Source organism: Syngnathus scovelli, chromosome 5, assembly GCF_024217435.2.
Source record: "Syngnathus scovelli strain Florida chromosome 5, RoL_Ssco_1.2, whole genome shotgun sequence".
Lineage (NCBI taxonomy): Eukaryota > Metazoa > Chordata > Actinopteri > Syngnathiformes > Syngnathidae > Syngnathus > Syngnathus scovelli.
Window position 1 is genome coordinate 4,550,469 of NC_090851.1, and position 18,016 is coordinate 4,568,484.

General features: G+C 41.8%; 1 protein-coding gene across 2 annotated transcripts; it reads right to left on the reverse strand.

Moving 5' to 3' along the window:
• Window positions 1-409: 409 nt before the first annotated feature.
• Window positions 410-17,844, reverse strand: rhbdl3 (rhomboid, veinlet-like 3 (Drosophila)). 2 transcript variants are annotated; one of them, XM_049721339.1, is made up of 9 exons: window positions 17,696-17,844; window positions 16,670-16,693; window positions 6,861-7,019; window positions 5,357-5,581; window positions 5,054-5,202; window positions 4,270-4,382; window positions 2,525-2,625; window positions 2,236-2,296; window positions 410-2,153 (listed from the first exon to the last, which is right to left on the reverse strand). In XM_049721339.1, the coding sequence occupies exons 1-9, from the start codon at window positions 17,813-17,815 to the stop codon at window positions 1,882-1,884; spliced, it is 1,224 nt and encodes a 407-aa protein (XP_049577296.1). In that variant the 5' UTR covers window positions 17,816-17,844; the 3' UTR covers window positions 410-1,881. The 2 variants fall into 2 exon arrangements, with proteins under 2 accessions (XP_049577296.1, XP_049577297.1); XM_049721340.2 differs by lacking the exons at window positions 16,670-16,693; window positions 17,696-17,844 and adding an exon at window positions 7,729-8,133.
• Between the last annotated feature and the right edge of the window lie 172 nt (window positions 17,845-18,016).

An 18,016-nucleotide genomic window follows, 5' to 3' on the forward strand; every position in this document is an offset into this window, starting at 1 on the left:
TAAATATTTTTGGGGAATCGTAAAAAACTCATTTTGTTCGTGTATTGTGATAACACCGGGAATAAACTATATAATAAATAATTTCCCGTCTGTGCATACCATACCAGTTTGGGTGCGGCTAAAAACCCGAGACAGTGCCCAGTCTCGCGAGAATACATGTAGTTGGTCAAGCGTCCGCTTGATAGCGACAATAATACTCAAATAATTTAGATTCAGTGGGGAAAAAAATACTAAACTACAAATAAAGGGCAGCATTCTTTGTCTTTACTCCACATGCCACTATTGTTGTATAGCTTGACGCAGAACTAATACATATAAAAAAGAAATAAACTCCCTAGCAGATCTACATCATAGTTTTGAAGGTCAAGGAGTTGACTTTTGACCTAATGATGACATGCGCTATAGCAAATGGATGTATGGATATTTAATAATAATCAACAGTTTCGTTTCTGTATAAAACGGTTTAATTACTCCAGTATTTACATATCAAATCTACAAAATATCCACAATGTTAAAATATTAGTATCCATCACATTAGTGACGTGTCACAGTCCCGATGATATATATGTAGACTATTTTCAGACTCACTTTTAAATAGGAGGCATACAAGATATTATATACAATGCAGACAGGCCACACAATGCACGCAACATATCAATATCTCAGAGTAAAAACAGCAAACATGTGAATCTGTGTTTAAATATACATTAATCAGTTTTGTGCGAAGCAGTTACCAGAGTAACACGAGGTTAAAATTACAGTACCAACGAAAGCTCAAATCAATACAACAACTCTTTCCAATTTTTGCATCATGACAAACTTGAGTGTGAACTAACATCGGTTCAGTGAGTCAAAGTCACACTTGAGGGGCAGCTGTTTGTTTTGTTGTCATAATACAGATCGCCATCATACCAACAACAATTAAAATCAGCAGACGTTTACAATCTCTAAACACAACAGTTTGGCATCACATCTGAAAGCTTATCATTTCTGAATGGCACTTGTGCTTATGTATTGAGCTGTATACACACATTTTGATGCAGTTGTTACAAACAAGGTCAAAGACACATGAATAAGGTTTGGAGGACATTGAATATAAAAAAGCCTTATGATGAAATAGAACCGTCTCATCTCACAATTTATGAACTGGAAATTAACCATGAACCTTATGATGACGCTGATGCACAATGAAAAACTCTCCAAATTTGTATTATTTTTTTGAAAAAAAACAAAGTTTGCATGTTTTATTGCAGAAAATAGTTCACAATAATCCAAAATAGTAAACCTCTCGTGATGACAAAAAGAGTTGTGCAGATTTACTTTTCCCAAGTCATGAGTAGGCACCATCGGGTTGAGTGTAGCAAGAGACTAATGTCCACATACACATGAATTTAAAAATAAAATTCCTATCCTCATGTCAAAAATAAAGGTATCATTATCACTAATATTAGTGGTTTTGGCGCATTTGGGCTGCAAGTTCATGCCAAAGCAGGAGGTGGTGCTATAACATCTATCAGTAAACCTCTTTGACATTCAAGCATTTGCAGAAAAGAAACAAGAGACCTCAAGGGAAAGGAGTGGATTAGCTCATTTGGATATTAAGTTAAAAAATGAATTAGCAATAAATAAAACTGCCACACTTGGCAAATGCAGAAATACGTAAGTGAGGTTTTGGGATTGTGGGTGGAAGCAGAGAGTGCTCCACACTGGAAGGCCGGAGCTCACTATGGAACCCTGAACCTTTTAAGTGCGAGGCACATGTAATAACCACTCCCCACTGTGCTGTCCTCATACAGAAGATCAAAATGGGGAACAAGCGCACACAGTTCTGCTACATCCCGCCTCTGTTACAACTGATGCTACTTCATCAGGACAATGGTGTCATGGTGGTGGAGGCAATCTCACTTCAAGCAAACTGTAGGCAAAAATGTTCCAGAACACGGCGCAGAGCACAAACAAAGTGTAGACGCAGAAGAAGATCCAAAAGAGGGATTGCTCCTGAAGCCGCTGTTCGTAGTTCTGCAGGACCACCACGCCCAAGGTGAGACCCACCATCACCCCGCCCAAGTGAGCTACAAAGCTGGGGTTGGGGCAAGGAGGAAATGCTGGCGGGTAAAAGCGGAGCCACACCGCCCGGCCAAATTCAACACTCACTGTGTGTGCAAAGAAAAAAAAAAAAGTTCAATAAATATTGGTTAAAATATCTTACAGGTTGACGAAATCAATCAGACTTACTGCACACCAGAGCCATGGCCATCCGGAATAATTTAAACTGACACTTCATGCCGGACCAGTTCTATAAAGGAAAGACAGCATGAACAGTAAGACAATCAATATCAGGGTCCAAAATCAAGTCTTCTCCCTTCACAAAATGTTTAGGAATGTACGGCATGTTCAGATGCTTCTGCACCTGCAGCCGGGTCCCAAAAAAGAATCTGCTTTGATGATGAAGTGTCGTGAGTGATGTGATAACCATCGAACTCATCACGTTGACACAATACACAGACACACACACACTTATTACCATGACTACATTGGCCAGGTGAGCGGAAACCAGAGCGTACACCCCACCAGACGAACCGACCACGGGAGCCGTCATGTCAGTGACGGACACGGCCAGAGAGCCTGCGGAGATCAGATGCATCACATATGAGAAAACGTCACGGAGATTAATTTTAGAACCAATACGGGAAGTCTTCAAAGTGTGTCTAGATTGAACTGCCCACCGAAAAATGAGAAAGCAATCCATACAGTTTTACTTCAAGGCTTCACAGTTGTAATAAAATGAAACTATCCATTTTCCTTCCATTAAAAAGAATCTCCTAGTGATTATGTGAAGCTACCGTAATTGAATTAGCGTTGGATTAAATGAGCAATAAAGATTTTATTCTGACCCTGGAAACTAAAGTGTTTATCCTGTTAACAAAATACAATTGGCTGCATGTAAAGCACCTAAACATGAAGTTTGCTTTTTATTGTTTTCCTTTGTTTACAGCCTTCATTCAGCTGTCGACATACGAGTTCATTGAATCCCACAAAAGGACACGAGTGTGCGTCCTACCAAGAAGGCAATTGACCGCTCAATAACTCAAGACTTGACCTATGATCTCTGCCCTTGACCTCGCTGTGTATATGCCAGCTGAGCCCCTGTCATGCTTGTTTGGATGTTCTTAGCACTGGATTATTTTAGTGATATATATAAAAACTTTTTAATAAATGACTTCAAAAATAACGCTAGACTAGCAAGGTGAAAATGAATTAAAAAAAATTAACTAAAATAGTCAAAAGCTGGATTATACATACATGAATATATAATTAATCAGATTCATTATTTTCTTATTAATGTCCACTAACAAAGCCGCTCCATTCGATTTTTATAGCTGGATGTTAAATTTAGCTGTCAATAAGTGATAAAATATATACTTGCAAGTAATGACTGAACAGTGAATGTGTGAGGGTGATCAAAATGTGACGCCCCATTTACACTGATGTTTATTTGATCACATTGATGTCTGAGAGGAAATATGACTCGCAAGCAGGCACGGTCGATACAAAAAGCCGCCCTCCCCCTTCTCGCCGTTGGTGGTCGATATCTAATTAAAACAGCTGACTTGCGTGTGCCTGATTTACGCAACCTTTCCCTGCTCATTTCACTCTGGGCTTAATTCTGTACGGGCCGCTTCGGCTGCTACCCGCAGGGGGCTTGTCACTGACCTCTGCACTCAACCACCACACACACACACACACACGCCCGCAACCACACAGTGGGAGAGATTCAGAGACGGAGACAATTTGCATGAATAGTAATCAAAAGTCTGAATGCAGCATTTCATATTTAACACACTCCCCTCGACAACAATAGCCTGTGAAGAATAATGAAGCGAGAAGAATGCGACGACAATAGCTTCATTAAAAGATGAAAATCCATCTTTGGTTTGTTATTGAACCAATTATTGAGTGCAATTTTATGCCTTTTATTTGATTGAGCTACCCTAGCTATGACTCTTATGGCACTGTTGTACATGTCAAGAGGGGGCTTTTGAGGGACCCTGCTCAACCCCCACAACTGGAAGGAATAAAGCAACACAGAGCCATCTGTCCAGAAGACCCCCATCACACAGACATACATACGACATAATCGGAACGAGCAAACAGATGGGGCGAGCAATTAGGTTTGAAAGGTGAGACCTTGTGTTTTTATATCAGAGAGAAGATGTACGTGTATTGTCAATTAATATGAAGTCATGCAGCGCTTGGTGGCCCACCCACCTGCCAAGACGCCACACGCGTAGACCAGTCCGATCCTCGCCGCCCCGTGGACCATCTCCAGGGGGACTCCCACCAGCAGCTGCATGGCCATATTCAGGCTCAGGTGTTCAATGCTATCACACACAAACATGCAGATGGAATAATCAGGAGAAAAAACAATTCATGGAGGTGTAGTAGGATTTGGAGCAAAAGCAATACTATAATAACTAATCTAAAAAGTTCTCCGTCAACCTTCGGAGCTTCAGTGTCCTTTTGTCTAACTCTCATTTAGCAGCGGACACACTCATTCATGTCCAAAATCCATAATAATCGAGCCTCTCTTCATCTGTCCCTCATTTGCTCATGTTCGCTTTCTGAATCAAAGCACCGCTTTATGTTTGTTGACAGATAAATGACAAACTCGCAAAGGAGGAAGCGGCGGTAAATAAAGCCCAGCTCAAAAAGTTTGGACTGCGTTGAGCATACAACAAAGAGCCGCAGCAGGAATGAGTGCAAACGTTCCCAGCAAACAAGAACGCAAACAATGTCTACCAAGTGTGCCAATAATCTATTTAGCGCATGACAAACCACCAACGCCAGATGGTTCAATGATCAGGAAGGAAACGATATTGATCAACTGGGTGAGGCCTGACCAAACACTCAGGGACATCTCCAGGGCATGTGACATGCTGAGGGATGACCTCCAATCACCAAGTCTCATGTGTGTTAAAGTTTTTTCTTGCCTATGTTGCATTTTTTTTTTTTTTTTTTATAAATGGAGTCTGTAGTTGACTGTAAGACTCACCCGGTGTGCATGAAAATGTAGCTGAGGTACCTCCAGGCCTGGGCCCGGAGCTGCGGGTGGTAAGGTAGAGGACTCTTAAGGAATGATGGGCTGGATACCTGCAGAACTAGGCGGTCCAGATGACATCCATAATAAAAGAAAACGACTACCTAGGACGTAAAATACAGACAGTGGCAGTGATTTACAGTGATTACAAACATGGCTCGTTACTACTATTTGTTTATTTTTTTTAGATGGTACTTGAGAATAACAGTTGTGGCATTTAAGTCTCCACCTTTTCTCTTCTCATACTTGATCATTTACCTCAAGAATGGTGATGGTCAAGATCAGCCATGGTGGGGGCCAGTAGTTGTAGCTGTCAAAATACCACTTGCGATCCACTTCGCGCGGCAACGTCTCATAAGCGACGTGTCGGACCAGGCGCTGGGAAAGACCCAGGCCGACCTCATCTCGGAGACTGTTGCCTTTTAAGTGCCTGCCCCCCTGGAGGATTGCCCTCCGGAAACTATTGGAGCGCTTGTTGCTCATCTGGAAATCAGAGACATTTGAAATGAAGTTCAACACACTCATGCAGTCTAAGTGAACACGGGGCGAATAAAGGAATAGGCCTCAGTGTTCCAATACTTTTGTCAAGAACTGTACTCTGTCAAATCTACTCAACGCATGACTGAAGCGCCATAACAGCGCTTTCTGAGAACAGGCCACACAGATCGTAGAATGCCGTTATCATCACCTAGCAACCAACAAAACTCCTCCCCTTACCACTGTCTGCCTCCAAGGAGTTGAACTGCAAGCAAAAATGTTCCTTGCATTGCAGCGGTCAACTTAGTCTTGCACAGTGCTTCCACAGTTTCTTTGTAAAATTATTATTATTAATCGTTTGTACAAATTAGTAGTAAAGATTATGCTGCAATGAGACTTTGCAGCGCAACTATAGTCAATGTGCCTTTGCAACAATCTCCATGACAACATAATGACTCTCCTGCATACTATTATTCCATTTTAAAAACAAACTGAAGAAAATAATAAAACACTCAAGGTACAAATGTTAAAGATACTAAGATATAAAACGACTCGTACAAAATAAATATGTGGCATCGGAAAGCCTACAGCGTGCCAAAATGATAAATCTTGTGGTTTGCAGATAAAACTAAGTATAAAATATAAGACTTATAAAAATGGAAAATCAGGAAAAAAGTAGAAGCTGAGTTTTCTTGCACTATTTCATGAGACTTTTAGCATTACACTAGGGATCAGTATCTGGAGAAGTTTAGTAGAAGCCAATTATTTCCCCCTTTATGTCAGGAGGAAAAAAAGTGTGGGAAAATGATAAGTTGCCATGGCCACTTTCAGACAGCACACCAGGGGCAACGCATGCATGGAGACACTCTCAAGCAATACTCTATCTCCAAAAGACTCCAAATATTGCCTTAAAGCAGAAAAAAATTCTATTCCAGGTTAGGAAATTAGGTAAGAGAGGTAAACATGGCAGATTGCAGAAAAGCACGTTAGCGTGTTTAAATGCTAGCATTCATTTGGGTGCACTTTTTATTTGTCTGCCTTATATTTGGAATATTTTTTCACTTTGTTTTCCTATATTTAAAAACAGCATTAAAAGGGAACAATAATAATATGTTGTATGTGCCCTCAAGAGTCAAAATTATGGAATAAGAGTTATACAGCAAAATCACTGTTTCCTCAGGGGGCGGCCATTTTGCTACTTGCTACCAACTGACAATGACATCACAGTTGCCAGGTCTCAGGTCGCCAATTATGAAAAATAACTAAAAAGTCGTGACCGCCTCACCAGGTTGACGAAATCCTGGTAGCAGATTTTTCCATCTGCGTTACCATCTGCCAGGGCCAAGAGGACTTCGAGCTTGTGGGGGTCCAGCTCGGAGCCATGCGTCGCCAAAAGGTCCCTGAAGCGCTCGGTACTGATAAAGCCCGAATTGTCCACGTCATACTGTAGGTGAACACACACAGAAAGACAAAGCAGGTTGATATAAAAAAAAAAGGATTTGGCATCTATTTTCATTAAAGATAGCTTACATATAGAATTATGCCTCTCACGGCTGTCAGAAACCGTTTGCCAAATAGTCAGCAGGACATCAGGCAACAACATGGAACTTGGCAAGCGGCCATTTTCTTTTCTCTGTGGCCCAACGAAACGAACGAAAGGAATTTCGACCACAATTTATTTCGTTTTTCCAAGAAAATGTAGTTAAAAATTTGAGTGCTGATGAATTTAATAAACACAAAAGTAGTACAATATCTTCCCCACCCACGCTGACACATTTGAACCAGTTCAGTTTGTTGCGTGACACCAGGCAGTAAACAGAATGTTGATCGTGTGTGGGAGATGCACATACTGTTCTCAAGGTCTAAAAAAAAAAAAAAAGTAAATAATCACACTAGGCAAGTGCACTTGAACTAGACATGAGGACGGGCAAAAATATTTCGCATCTGCTGCAGAGGAGGCGGAATATACATATTGGCTCCCTGATGAGAAAAAAAGAAACAGGCTGACTATGATTAAACTTGCACTGCATCTCTTAACTCGCACAATATTGTCCCCAGGAAAGCACACCGCACACCGCACCACAACTATTCTAGGCACACACACACGTTTTATATAAAAGTTAAGTTTTAGTTCACAAAAAGAGCCAACCAACCTTGTGTTGCAGCAAATCAGCCACTTTCTGCTGCAGGCATTTGCCCATAATGAAAAAAAAAACACGATGCAGTGAATGTCACGACTAAGACAATGAAGGACGGGTAAGCGCATGTGTGTGTGTCCTGATTGTCATATTGTGTCATATTGTTTGCACCAGACCAAAGAGGGTCATTTCCAACCAGGGCAAAAGGATTATAGTTCAATCCAAGACCCTCACAGAACACCTCCCCCATACACACAACAAACACACACACACACGTTAACAAAATAATACTCCTAAATATGTCCATCATCTGGCGTGATGTGTGCTTACTTGTCTGACAGTAACAATTGATTTCGACACAAAGTGAAAGCGAGTCCAAACACAAGTGTCTTCCTATCCATCCTAAAAACATGATTTATACTGTTCCTGTTGAAATTAAACACAATTAAATTTAAAAGCGGTTTACTTCAGAGCATTTTAATAATTTAAACAAAGTTGCTGTCTTAACTTAAGCGGCTTACAAAACAGTGAAAGGCCAAAGCACCAAATTAAAATAAGTACACAAAAAATGTGCACAAACCTCAAATGCAAAATATTCTCTTCTATAATGAGCATTCATACTGAAAGGATCTTTGCAGTCTGGAGAATAAAATGGCAGCGAGGCGAGGCAGCGGGGCATCGGGGGTCTTTCAGAGAGCTGCAGGGTGTTTTGCATTCTCATTGTTAAAAACATAAATATCAAGGACTTGCCTAAAGCCCAAAGAAACGTCCAGCCTTGTATCAAATATGCAGAAAGGCAACAAAAACAAGAAATGCTGAAAATAGCTTGCCTTCAGGTGACTGACTGAGTCCAAACATAAAAATAAAGCAGCTTGTGAAACTCAGAAAAAGCAAAAATGTAATCTTGAAAATACTGTTTGGGAAGTGAAGGGGGGGGGGGGGGGGGGGGGGAGACAACCTCTTATTGATTCTTAGTTATGTTGAAAATTGAATTTTACAGACAAGCCGGCCGAGCTCTGCAGGACCCAGGGTACAAAGTGCACAGCAGTGACGGCCATGATTTACTGTCGACATCCATCTACTGCCTCGTTCGACATGCTAGCTAGCTCCAGGTACAAACACCGTGCAAAGACTGACTTCCACTTTGCTTGTGTGACATGACAAGAGTGACGGGTATGGCATAAAAATAAAACAGCAGCCTGGAGGAGTCGCAATGTTCCAATAGTAACATCCCCCTGCAGGTTGATGCGGAATGGCAGGCATGACTGTGGCTAATCACCGTGGCAACTGGCGTGACAAGACCCACAGGGTGTGCGTGCGCTGCCAATATAGTGGGTGTGCCACATTTTGGATTTGACATCTTATTTTTTTTATGGGTAATGTGAATATAGGCAAATAATACTGTCAGAAAAGTGGATTCCACAAGGAAGGAAGGAAGGTAGGAAAAAAGCACAGGAAGGAAGAAAGCGCAGGAAGGAAGGAAGTGCAGGAAGGAAGGAAGTGCAGGAGACGTGATCTCGTTTCCTTTACTAATTGCACCAAGGGAGAGCAGCGAGCAGGTACAATGGAAACACATCGGCCTTCTCATGTTAATCAGCTCCTTCACACTGGGGTGGGGTCGTGCTCAATGTGACACTCTTTGAGCCGCTATTTCTGTCCTTCTGTCACACACACACACACACACAGACACACACAGACCAGCGAAAGACACACACCCTTTTGTCACCTTATCTGCCACAGCTGAGAGAGTACATTATCAGCGCCGTTGGCCGTCGTAAGCTCAGGGACATGGTGTGGGTCTGGGGGCTTAGCGTCGGGCCCGCCAGCAGACTTGGCCCCATTTAGCCGACTAGTTCAAGTTGAATGGAGCCGACAGCTTGTCAGCGGGCGGCGGTCTGAATGGGAGGGGTGGGAGGACTCACTCTTTCTGACATTGGCTAAAAAGGAACACAGCTAAGTGTGCGAGGCCACCTGATGTTATGGATGCGAACGTGGCGATGGATGGGGGCTATTTTTCCAAATCCATCTGTGTTTCTCTCATTCATTTGATCTGAGGAATGAAAAGAAATGTATTGTCATTGTATACAAAGTAAGGCCGGCGAGATGAGAAATGAAGCACTTGAAGCGGATAAGATGACCTCTACCACAGTGTGTGTCTGACCTGACAGCTCCTGGTTCGAAGCGGCACTGCTGCTTGTTTCATTGTTTTCCGACAGAGCGAGGATTCAGAGTAATCCAGACAAAAGAACTATTGTTTAGCCGAGAAGGTCAAGATGCAGGAATGCTGCACGGGGCGAAATTGCTATTCCGATTCAATCCTCCGAAGACGACATGAGGAATGTGACAAGCAGCTGTGACTATCACATTATTAGGTGCCCAGACATCGCTTCTCCTATTGCGGAAAACCCCTCAAGAAAAGGTCAAGCGTTTGGATTCGCCATTCACGTCACGGAAGACGGCAACCATGAAATGTCAGCACTGTCCTAACCGGCCGACCCCTTTGTCATTTGTGTTCACTGGCATCACAGAAGCACCAAATTGGGGAAAAAAAAAAGTTTCAAGAAGTTGGACTCATTTCAACATCATGGATGGAGAAGATAATTAAGGCAAATTTAATTTAAGTGCTCTTACTACATCACTTATAATGAAAAAAAAATCAGTGATAAAAAAAATCACTTGTAAAAAAATCACTTATAAAAAAAAATCACTTGCCTCTCTTATTATTTACAGTAAACCAGCCAATCAGAGAGTAGAGCCGCCAGTCCGGGTAAACAGATTAGGGATCACACACGCACATACATGCAGCATGATACAGACACACTCGCCTACGCAGCCTTCTGAGGCCATCACATACATTCACCACTTTCTCACCATAATGGTCCGTAACCAAGCAACCGCCATGCCCAAAGCAGCCACGTGCGCACCTGAACACTTGACACATACTTGAAGATGAGCTAGTCTATGAAATCCCTACTTGACTATGCACGCATTAGGAAACTGAGTTTTTTTTCTGATCCCGGCTAATGTCATTCACGTCACGGTGCCGTCTGTTCATTTTCTGATGGTATGATGGAATTTTCTGTAGTGCCGTTAGTATCGGAGTTTCCAGAAACGATTATTAATCGTCTCAATTATTATTCTAGCCATTGATGTGATAACTGTTTTGCAAAAAGGTATTTTGCCTGTTTCCTGTTTAGTAACCAGTTGTTCTTGTTGATTTAATATTGTTCAGTGAGTAAAAAACAGCAATAAAATAATTCAACGACGGTACGAAAGGTACTCACAATTCTTTTTTAAACCAATTTAGATGATTTACAAACTAAAAGCAGGATAAATGCGTGTTTGCACGAATGGCTACAGAAAATAATGAATAATTACTGCAATTAACTGTCGATTACTGAATTAATTTTTACAGCTCAAATTTTGTCATGTTAGTCAATTAGACTTAATTAAAAAAAAATTGTGATTCGAATCGAAATTGCAGATTTTGTACAAACAAAAACAATTCAATCTTTTCATAAAATGGTTCAGGACTAGTTAAAGGAATGAAGGAGGAGGCGTGAGAGTAAGGACGCCTTGGGGCGTCTGGAGTAGCGAAAAGGGGGTCGAGCCCAGCGCCTCTCAGCAGGCACTTTAGCGTGTGTTCATATAAACACTTAACCTCCTGCTGCTGCCGCTCACCAAAGCATTCACGCCCGAGAGACGGCTTGTGACATCAACAAGATGCGCAAAGTCCCTCCGGATGGTGGGGGGGAAGGGGGGCAACGTTTTGCAATAAAAGACTCCGAGATAGTCAAAAGGCACACAAGCATCAACAAAACCTTGATGGAGTGGCCGTGTCAGTCAGGCAAAGGGCGCGCTGGGGTCAATCTTAAAGGCAGACGCACGTCTGTGACCTCATCTGGCAAAAATCCTCCCCTTTACAGCGAGGTGAGAGCCATTCATTACCGTCAAGCCAAAGCTTCTATCAAGCACTCTGGCTGGAATTATACAACGAGAAGAAGGGGAACAAAAAGAGGGGAGAAACATTTGTTTAACGAGCTATTCGCTGGCTGTCTTCCTCTCGCATTCAATCGCTTCTTCTCCTCCGGGCCTGCCCATGGAGGTCAACACCCGCTCCAGCGCCAATGACGGCAGCGGCTCCATTCAGAGCAGATTTATGATTGCTAATAGCTGGCAAATGGAGCTGCGACTGTCTGCTCCCCCCCCCCCCCCCCTTCAATTCCTGCAAATGTGGAGGAGAAAGGAAAAAGGGTTGTTTTGGTGAAAGGTCTATTGATCAGCCAATCAACTTGTAATGATCAATTTCATTAATTATGGTGGCCATCTAGGGAGATAGCAGGAATTATGAAGGTAGAATAAAGTTGCTACTTCAACACTTTGGCACTGTTGTCAAATTTCATCAGCCGTGTCCTGAAAGATGATACAGGAACGGAAAACTAAAGGTCGGGCCGTTATGACTAAGCACTGTCGCTCACCTTGGATGAGCTGAGACTGCCGAAATAAAGTGTTGTAGCTATTTTGTTACATCATAGTTGATAAATAAAATGTAAAGACATGGTGAAGATGTTTTTCCATACCAGTCAAATGGCTTAGCACACTTCCTAGCGCTACTGAATGGAAAATTTTCCCCTGAAGTTTAATTTCCTGTGTTTAATGAATTTATATAATCTATCTGGTTATTTCCACATCACGGTTGGAATTAAATTCATTATATCTTATTGAGATGCATCTTCAGAATAATTACTGTCATCATTGTCTGCAAAATCCAATTCGAACCTATCAGTGCCTGCAGCAGTCAAGGTCAATCTTTTTTTTTTTGCAGATCACAATCAAGATGTTGGAACAAAGATATTTGTGTGTTCTATCTGAGCAATGCTTAGAAGAATTTGACAAAGGATTTGTTGACACAAGATAGAGACCAGAACCAAAACGCCTCTGCCAGACAAAACAACAAGACATTGTGTAAAGGAACAAGACCAGCACACAGAACATTTCCAGCCGTCATGAAAATACAAATCACAGTGACATGTTCGTATGATGATGATATCATTTTAAGCATCGCATATTGTGCTAACTTATTCTAACCACATGCCGGTGAGGCAGTTTGCTTCACGGACAGTTGAGAAAAGCCAACAAAAAGCGATCAGAAAAGCCAACAAACGATTTAGAGAGCGTATCTGGCATCATAAATCTAACACAGGCGTGTACACGTGGCGGATTGGAGTTGCCGTCTGCCTTTGTTGAGGATTGTTAGTGTGCCATCTGCCTTGCTAGACTAAACTTCCTCCCCGCAAATTGCACACTCGGTGAAACGTTCGCTAATGGGCCGCAAAAGAAGGCAGCTAACGGGCGTGCTCACACACAATCGCATTATTATTATTATTGGTCATTCTAATCCCATGGAAGCAATAGAAGCAAAGAAGAATTTGCTGTGTCGACGAGGAGTCCATCTGTTGTTCATTCAACCAGCTTTTTTTTTTTAGGTATGAATAGAGACTTACCCACCATTCTGTTCAAAATGCTTCAAAATTATCTGACAAAGATTTGTAGTGCACGATGAAAGAAGCTAGGGATATGTTTTTGTTAAATAAAAAAAATTGCAGTAATGAAACGGACTGACGCTAACTAATATGTGCTGACCTGCCTGGTCAGTGTTCTTGTGTTGTCATGGCAACTGCTACTCTATCCTACAATCCACATGGTGTCAAACCAGTTATGTTTAGGTCAATTTATTGCATTTTAATATTCCAAACACACACAATTAGAATGCATTGTTGGGAAAAACAAGATAGAAATCACTCCGTTTCCATCCCATGCTTTGACTGACCGATTAATTTTAAAGTTACACAAAAAATAAAAATCAGAAATCATCAACGATTGCAAACTGTACCTAGCACATGGAACATTTCAATTTCATATTGGCGCTGCTGTGAGTTTCAAGTGTGAAGCCAATTACGGCCAACCTTGGCACATCGTCTTTTTCCCATTTACCGATCAACAGGCGCGGCAGCTATTTGTACCTCCGCATAAAAGCGGAAACTGTTTTCACACTCCGCCAGCTGGAACGCTGCTTTTCAGGATGAAAATCTATTTATGGCCCTGAGGTGGAGAAGCAGCAGAGAACAATAATCTAGAATGAAATCTTTTAATTAAATCATTTGAGATGTCATGTGTTGTTTTCTTTTTAAATACGCTGACGGTAATTAGCAGCTTCTTCAAATTCTTTGGGATCCTCTAGACTCGGCTGGTGTCAGTCGTTTTGGGAATGTTGGATGAACGGGTCAGCAGAGAGCGACCTTGCCATCTGTGCACATGTCGATGGCAATTATACCGAGAAGCATATCAGCGTTCCACTGACGATATTGATTAAAAAAAAATTGAAAATTGCTAGGAAAAGGAAAAGCCCCTCACTTGGCCACATGGTTAATACTATTGCATTCCAAACTTGTAGGTGTCAATAAAGTACATTAAAAAAGATGTCGCAGCACAGGGAGGATAAAGAAGCAATGCTAAGCTAACCTAAGACTGACACAGGTGATCAAGTCCACTTTGAACAACAAAATAGCAAATTATTCCAGAAAATTTACTACGATAAAATATTCCTAATATCCATCAAGTTAAAATATATCAATTTCAAGCCTTGCTACTTGTACAATATTTGTTACGAACAAACTCCCTTGAATATCAACTCCTACTCGTACAATCGCTCAAATCTCTCGACTCACACTGAGGCTTTTCTTTTTCTTCTCCCAGGCATCAAGCAAGAAAAGCCATTTCATGGAAAACAGGCAGCCATGTGAAAGTGTTTAATCACTAAGCTTGTGTGGTGGGTGCATGCCGGGGGCATTTCCAACACTGCGTGGTGGCTGTCAACACAAAAGGTAATTGTGTAACGCGCACACACACCACACACAAACATGTCCGACAATAACTGTAATTCCGAGGCTCCAACTGGATCTGCAGAAAATCTGCCGGGAACTTCCAGGCGAGTTTCAAGACGTCTGGAACTGCTTTTAATGACTGTGTCTGTTCGGTAGCTGCGGTTTTAACATTTTCACATTTCAAGGGAATCCATCAGAGATTCTCCCCCCCAAGGAGACACCAGAACCATTTAACGTTGTTGTGTGATCTAAACAAGCTTAATACGGTTTATCAGATAAATACAGGACGTGAGCTACGGTCCATCCTCAAATCCCCGGAAATCCCCACAAAAACGTTTGACTGCTGACAAAGTCATTTGGAGGCTTTACTCGTTTTGTTATGTCATGATGTATCAAAACGTATATTTGGGAATAATGTTTTTAGGGAGGGCTTGCATGCGGCTCTGGATCAAATCCTCGTTCTCATTACCTTTCCTTACCCCGGTAAAAATATCGTATCCACAGTTTTTCAATAAGACGTCGCCGCTATCTGTGTTATTCCGACATGCAGAGGGAAGCACATATAAAGTAACAAAACCCTCCCCTGGGAAGTAAAAAAAAAAAAAAAAGCCCAAAATGGAATGCAAATTGCACAACACAGCACTTAATATCCCTGAATCAGTGATTCCAAAAGCCACATATTGATAAGTAGAAACGCTATCAGTATCATTAGCATCTGTAGTATCATAAGAGAGATGTTATGCTTTTACAAAAGAAGCCGGAGCACTTGAAAACTAAATATAGCAAAAAATTCAGTCTGGCTTCTGCCGCACAAACGTTCCAGACAGGAATGTCTTCTGAATCTGACACACAAGGGGCGTTCAAATTGATGCAACGTTTTATTCTAAACATAATCGGGATCAATTGCAGCATATGTCAACAAATTAGACTTAAAAAAAAAAAAACCAATCCATGTAGCATCATATCAAACTCCAATGAATTCCTTCCTGTTTGTCTTTTCTGGCATCCTTGGCTCAATAGAGAAACATAAAGCGGCAACTTGAGGAAGGCAGAAAGAATAAAAGCACATCACCTCGCCGTGTGGACACTTTTAAATCCAAAGGAAAGACTTTTTGTGTACTCATGGAACATCAACACACACAAGGGAACCTCTTGCCGTTCCCGTAATCCCTTGTGACCTCACGTCTTTACAACATCAACGATAAAAAAAAAGGCAGTCTGACACGAGCCTCTGGCTCACCCCATTAACCCCCCCATACCACACACACATACATACAAACACATACAATTTCCTCGAAGAGAAGGGGCCCCAGGGCAGGCAGGTGCTGGGGCAGCCGCCCAGACTGGACTGTGTGTGTATGTATGTGTGTGCGTGTGGTAATAGGGTCCGTCCACCGTCTGTCAGCCCGACCTGCTGCTAACATCATCTGCTTTGAGTTCCTCTCTCTTGTGATTATTACCAAAGTGCCCTCGCCCATGTGTGCGTGTGCATGTCACCCAAACTGAATTATCAAGCTTAATGAAGATGACGCACAAATTTCCTACAGTGTGTGTCTGCAGGAGTTTGCGTTGAGAATAAGTCAAAGTCCCGGTTGCAGGCTTTACTGAAAAAAAAAAAAAGGATTTAAAACGAACAGCATGGTGCACTACTTAAATCTAAAAATACATTTGCCTAATGAGGCGAAACTGAAATGCAAATGACGGAAAGTGAGAGTGTCCAATGTTCAGCAGTTGGGACCCAAACACATTGGAGAAAATCTAACTATACCGCTTGGCAAACAGAAATGTCTAGCAGCTACACTAAAACCTCTAAAGTCGGGTTTGGGGGAGGAAAAGGTTCTTCCAAACCTCAGCAAACATCAATCTGACGAGCAATTAAGTCTCATGGAGACTGTGTACACATAACGTTTAAATGTTGTTCCACCTTCAAGGTTCCACTGAACAGTCGTAACACAAAAGTATCATTTGGAAGATCTCCAATTACGTCCAAACAGTCCAGCAAAACGCTTGCATGTAATCAATCAGATAACACCAAGATCATGTGCAGGATGAACACAAATGACACATCTTACCTTGTCAAACAGCTCCTTCCATTTCTAGGAAAAAGAGAAGGACAAGAGGGAATTTAGACAGGCTGGAGTACCTGTTTGGAAACGTTGATACTAAAAATAATATCCTTAACAAGCCGTGTGCGCCGAGCTGTTACCTCATCATTGTGTTCACTGAGCTGCAGCCGAAGATAATATAAAAGCTTATGACAACAAGAAGCTGCTCTTGTTCGTGTGAGTACTGCCTCAGTCCTCAAAAAACTAAATGACGTCATTAGCAGGTTCCATTGATCTGGAATATGTTTTAGTGCTTTAAGTCCATATTTAAAATCTATTTGAACTTCTCTGTATGTTGTTGACATAGAATGATGCATGGAAGTAATTGTTTGATTTGGAGCTTGACCAGAATTGCAATTCAAAACACTCGTATGTCAAATCATCGTTTCCCACTGAAATGAATTGAAATGCCGTTAATCCATTCCAGACATCCAGAACAAAAATCTAGTTGTCATGTGTTTTTAAACTGTAAAACACCACTGTGTGGTTTTATACTTTATAAAATAAACAGCAGTAATTGCTTCATTGAATGAAATTTAAATGAATTAAACCATTTTGATCACACTTTTTCCTTCAGTTCACATGATGCTCCTTCTGGCATGCACACCTGGAGACATCAGACATACTGAACTGTATTTTCTCCATAGTTAATTTGATAGATTATTTTTAAATTCATACCTAAAAAACGGATTTTGCCACTTGCTGTCTACTGAAAATGACATCATATGTGCTCCGATTATGGCTCAGCTAGCGAACGTCGCATGAGCCGTGATTGGCTGTTACCTGAACGCTGACCACGTGAGATGTCATTTTCAGTAGACCCTCAACAGCAAGTGGCAATATGCGTTTTTAAGTGTAATTATAGGACATAAAAATTATGAGGTTATCAAATGAAATTTATAGACACCTTTTACTGAAAAAAAGGATAAATAAGTCGAATTCAGGAGTATGTTCCAATACTTTTGCCTACCAATAAAGTTGTCTCACACTTACGTCTTCGGGAGCCACTGGAAGGACGTCAGTGCTCTCCAACACTTCTATTTCCTCTCCCTCCGCGTTCGCCGCCACCGCCGGGGAGGAGGTGACCGTCAGCTCCCGGTTGCCTCCCGCCATCCTCTCCGGTCACCCGCGGTACCTCACCGACGACTCCGCATGGCTTTTTATTCCACCCCCTCCTCCGAGGCTCCTTCCTTGGCGTCACTTTCACTTGACCACCATCGTTGTGAGGTGAGTTCAAGTGATGGAGAAAACATCGGAGAAGAGGCTACTTCCACATCCGCTAGAGGAAAAGTTGACACATTCGTCGACTCAAAT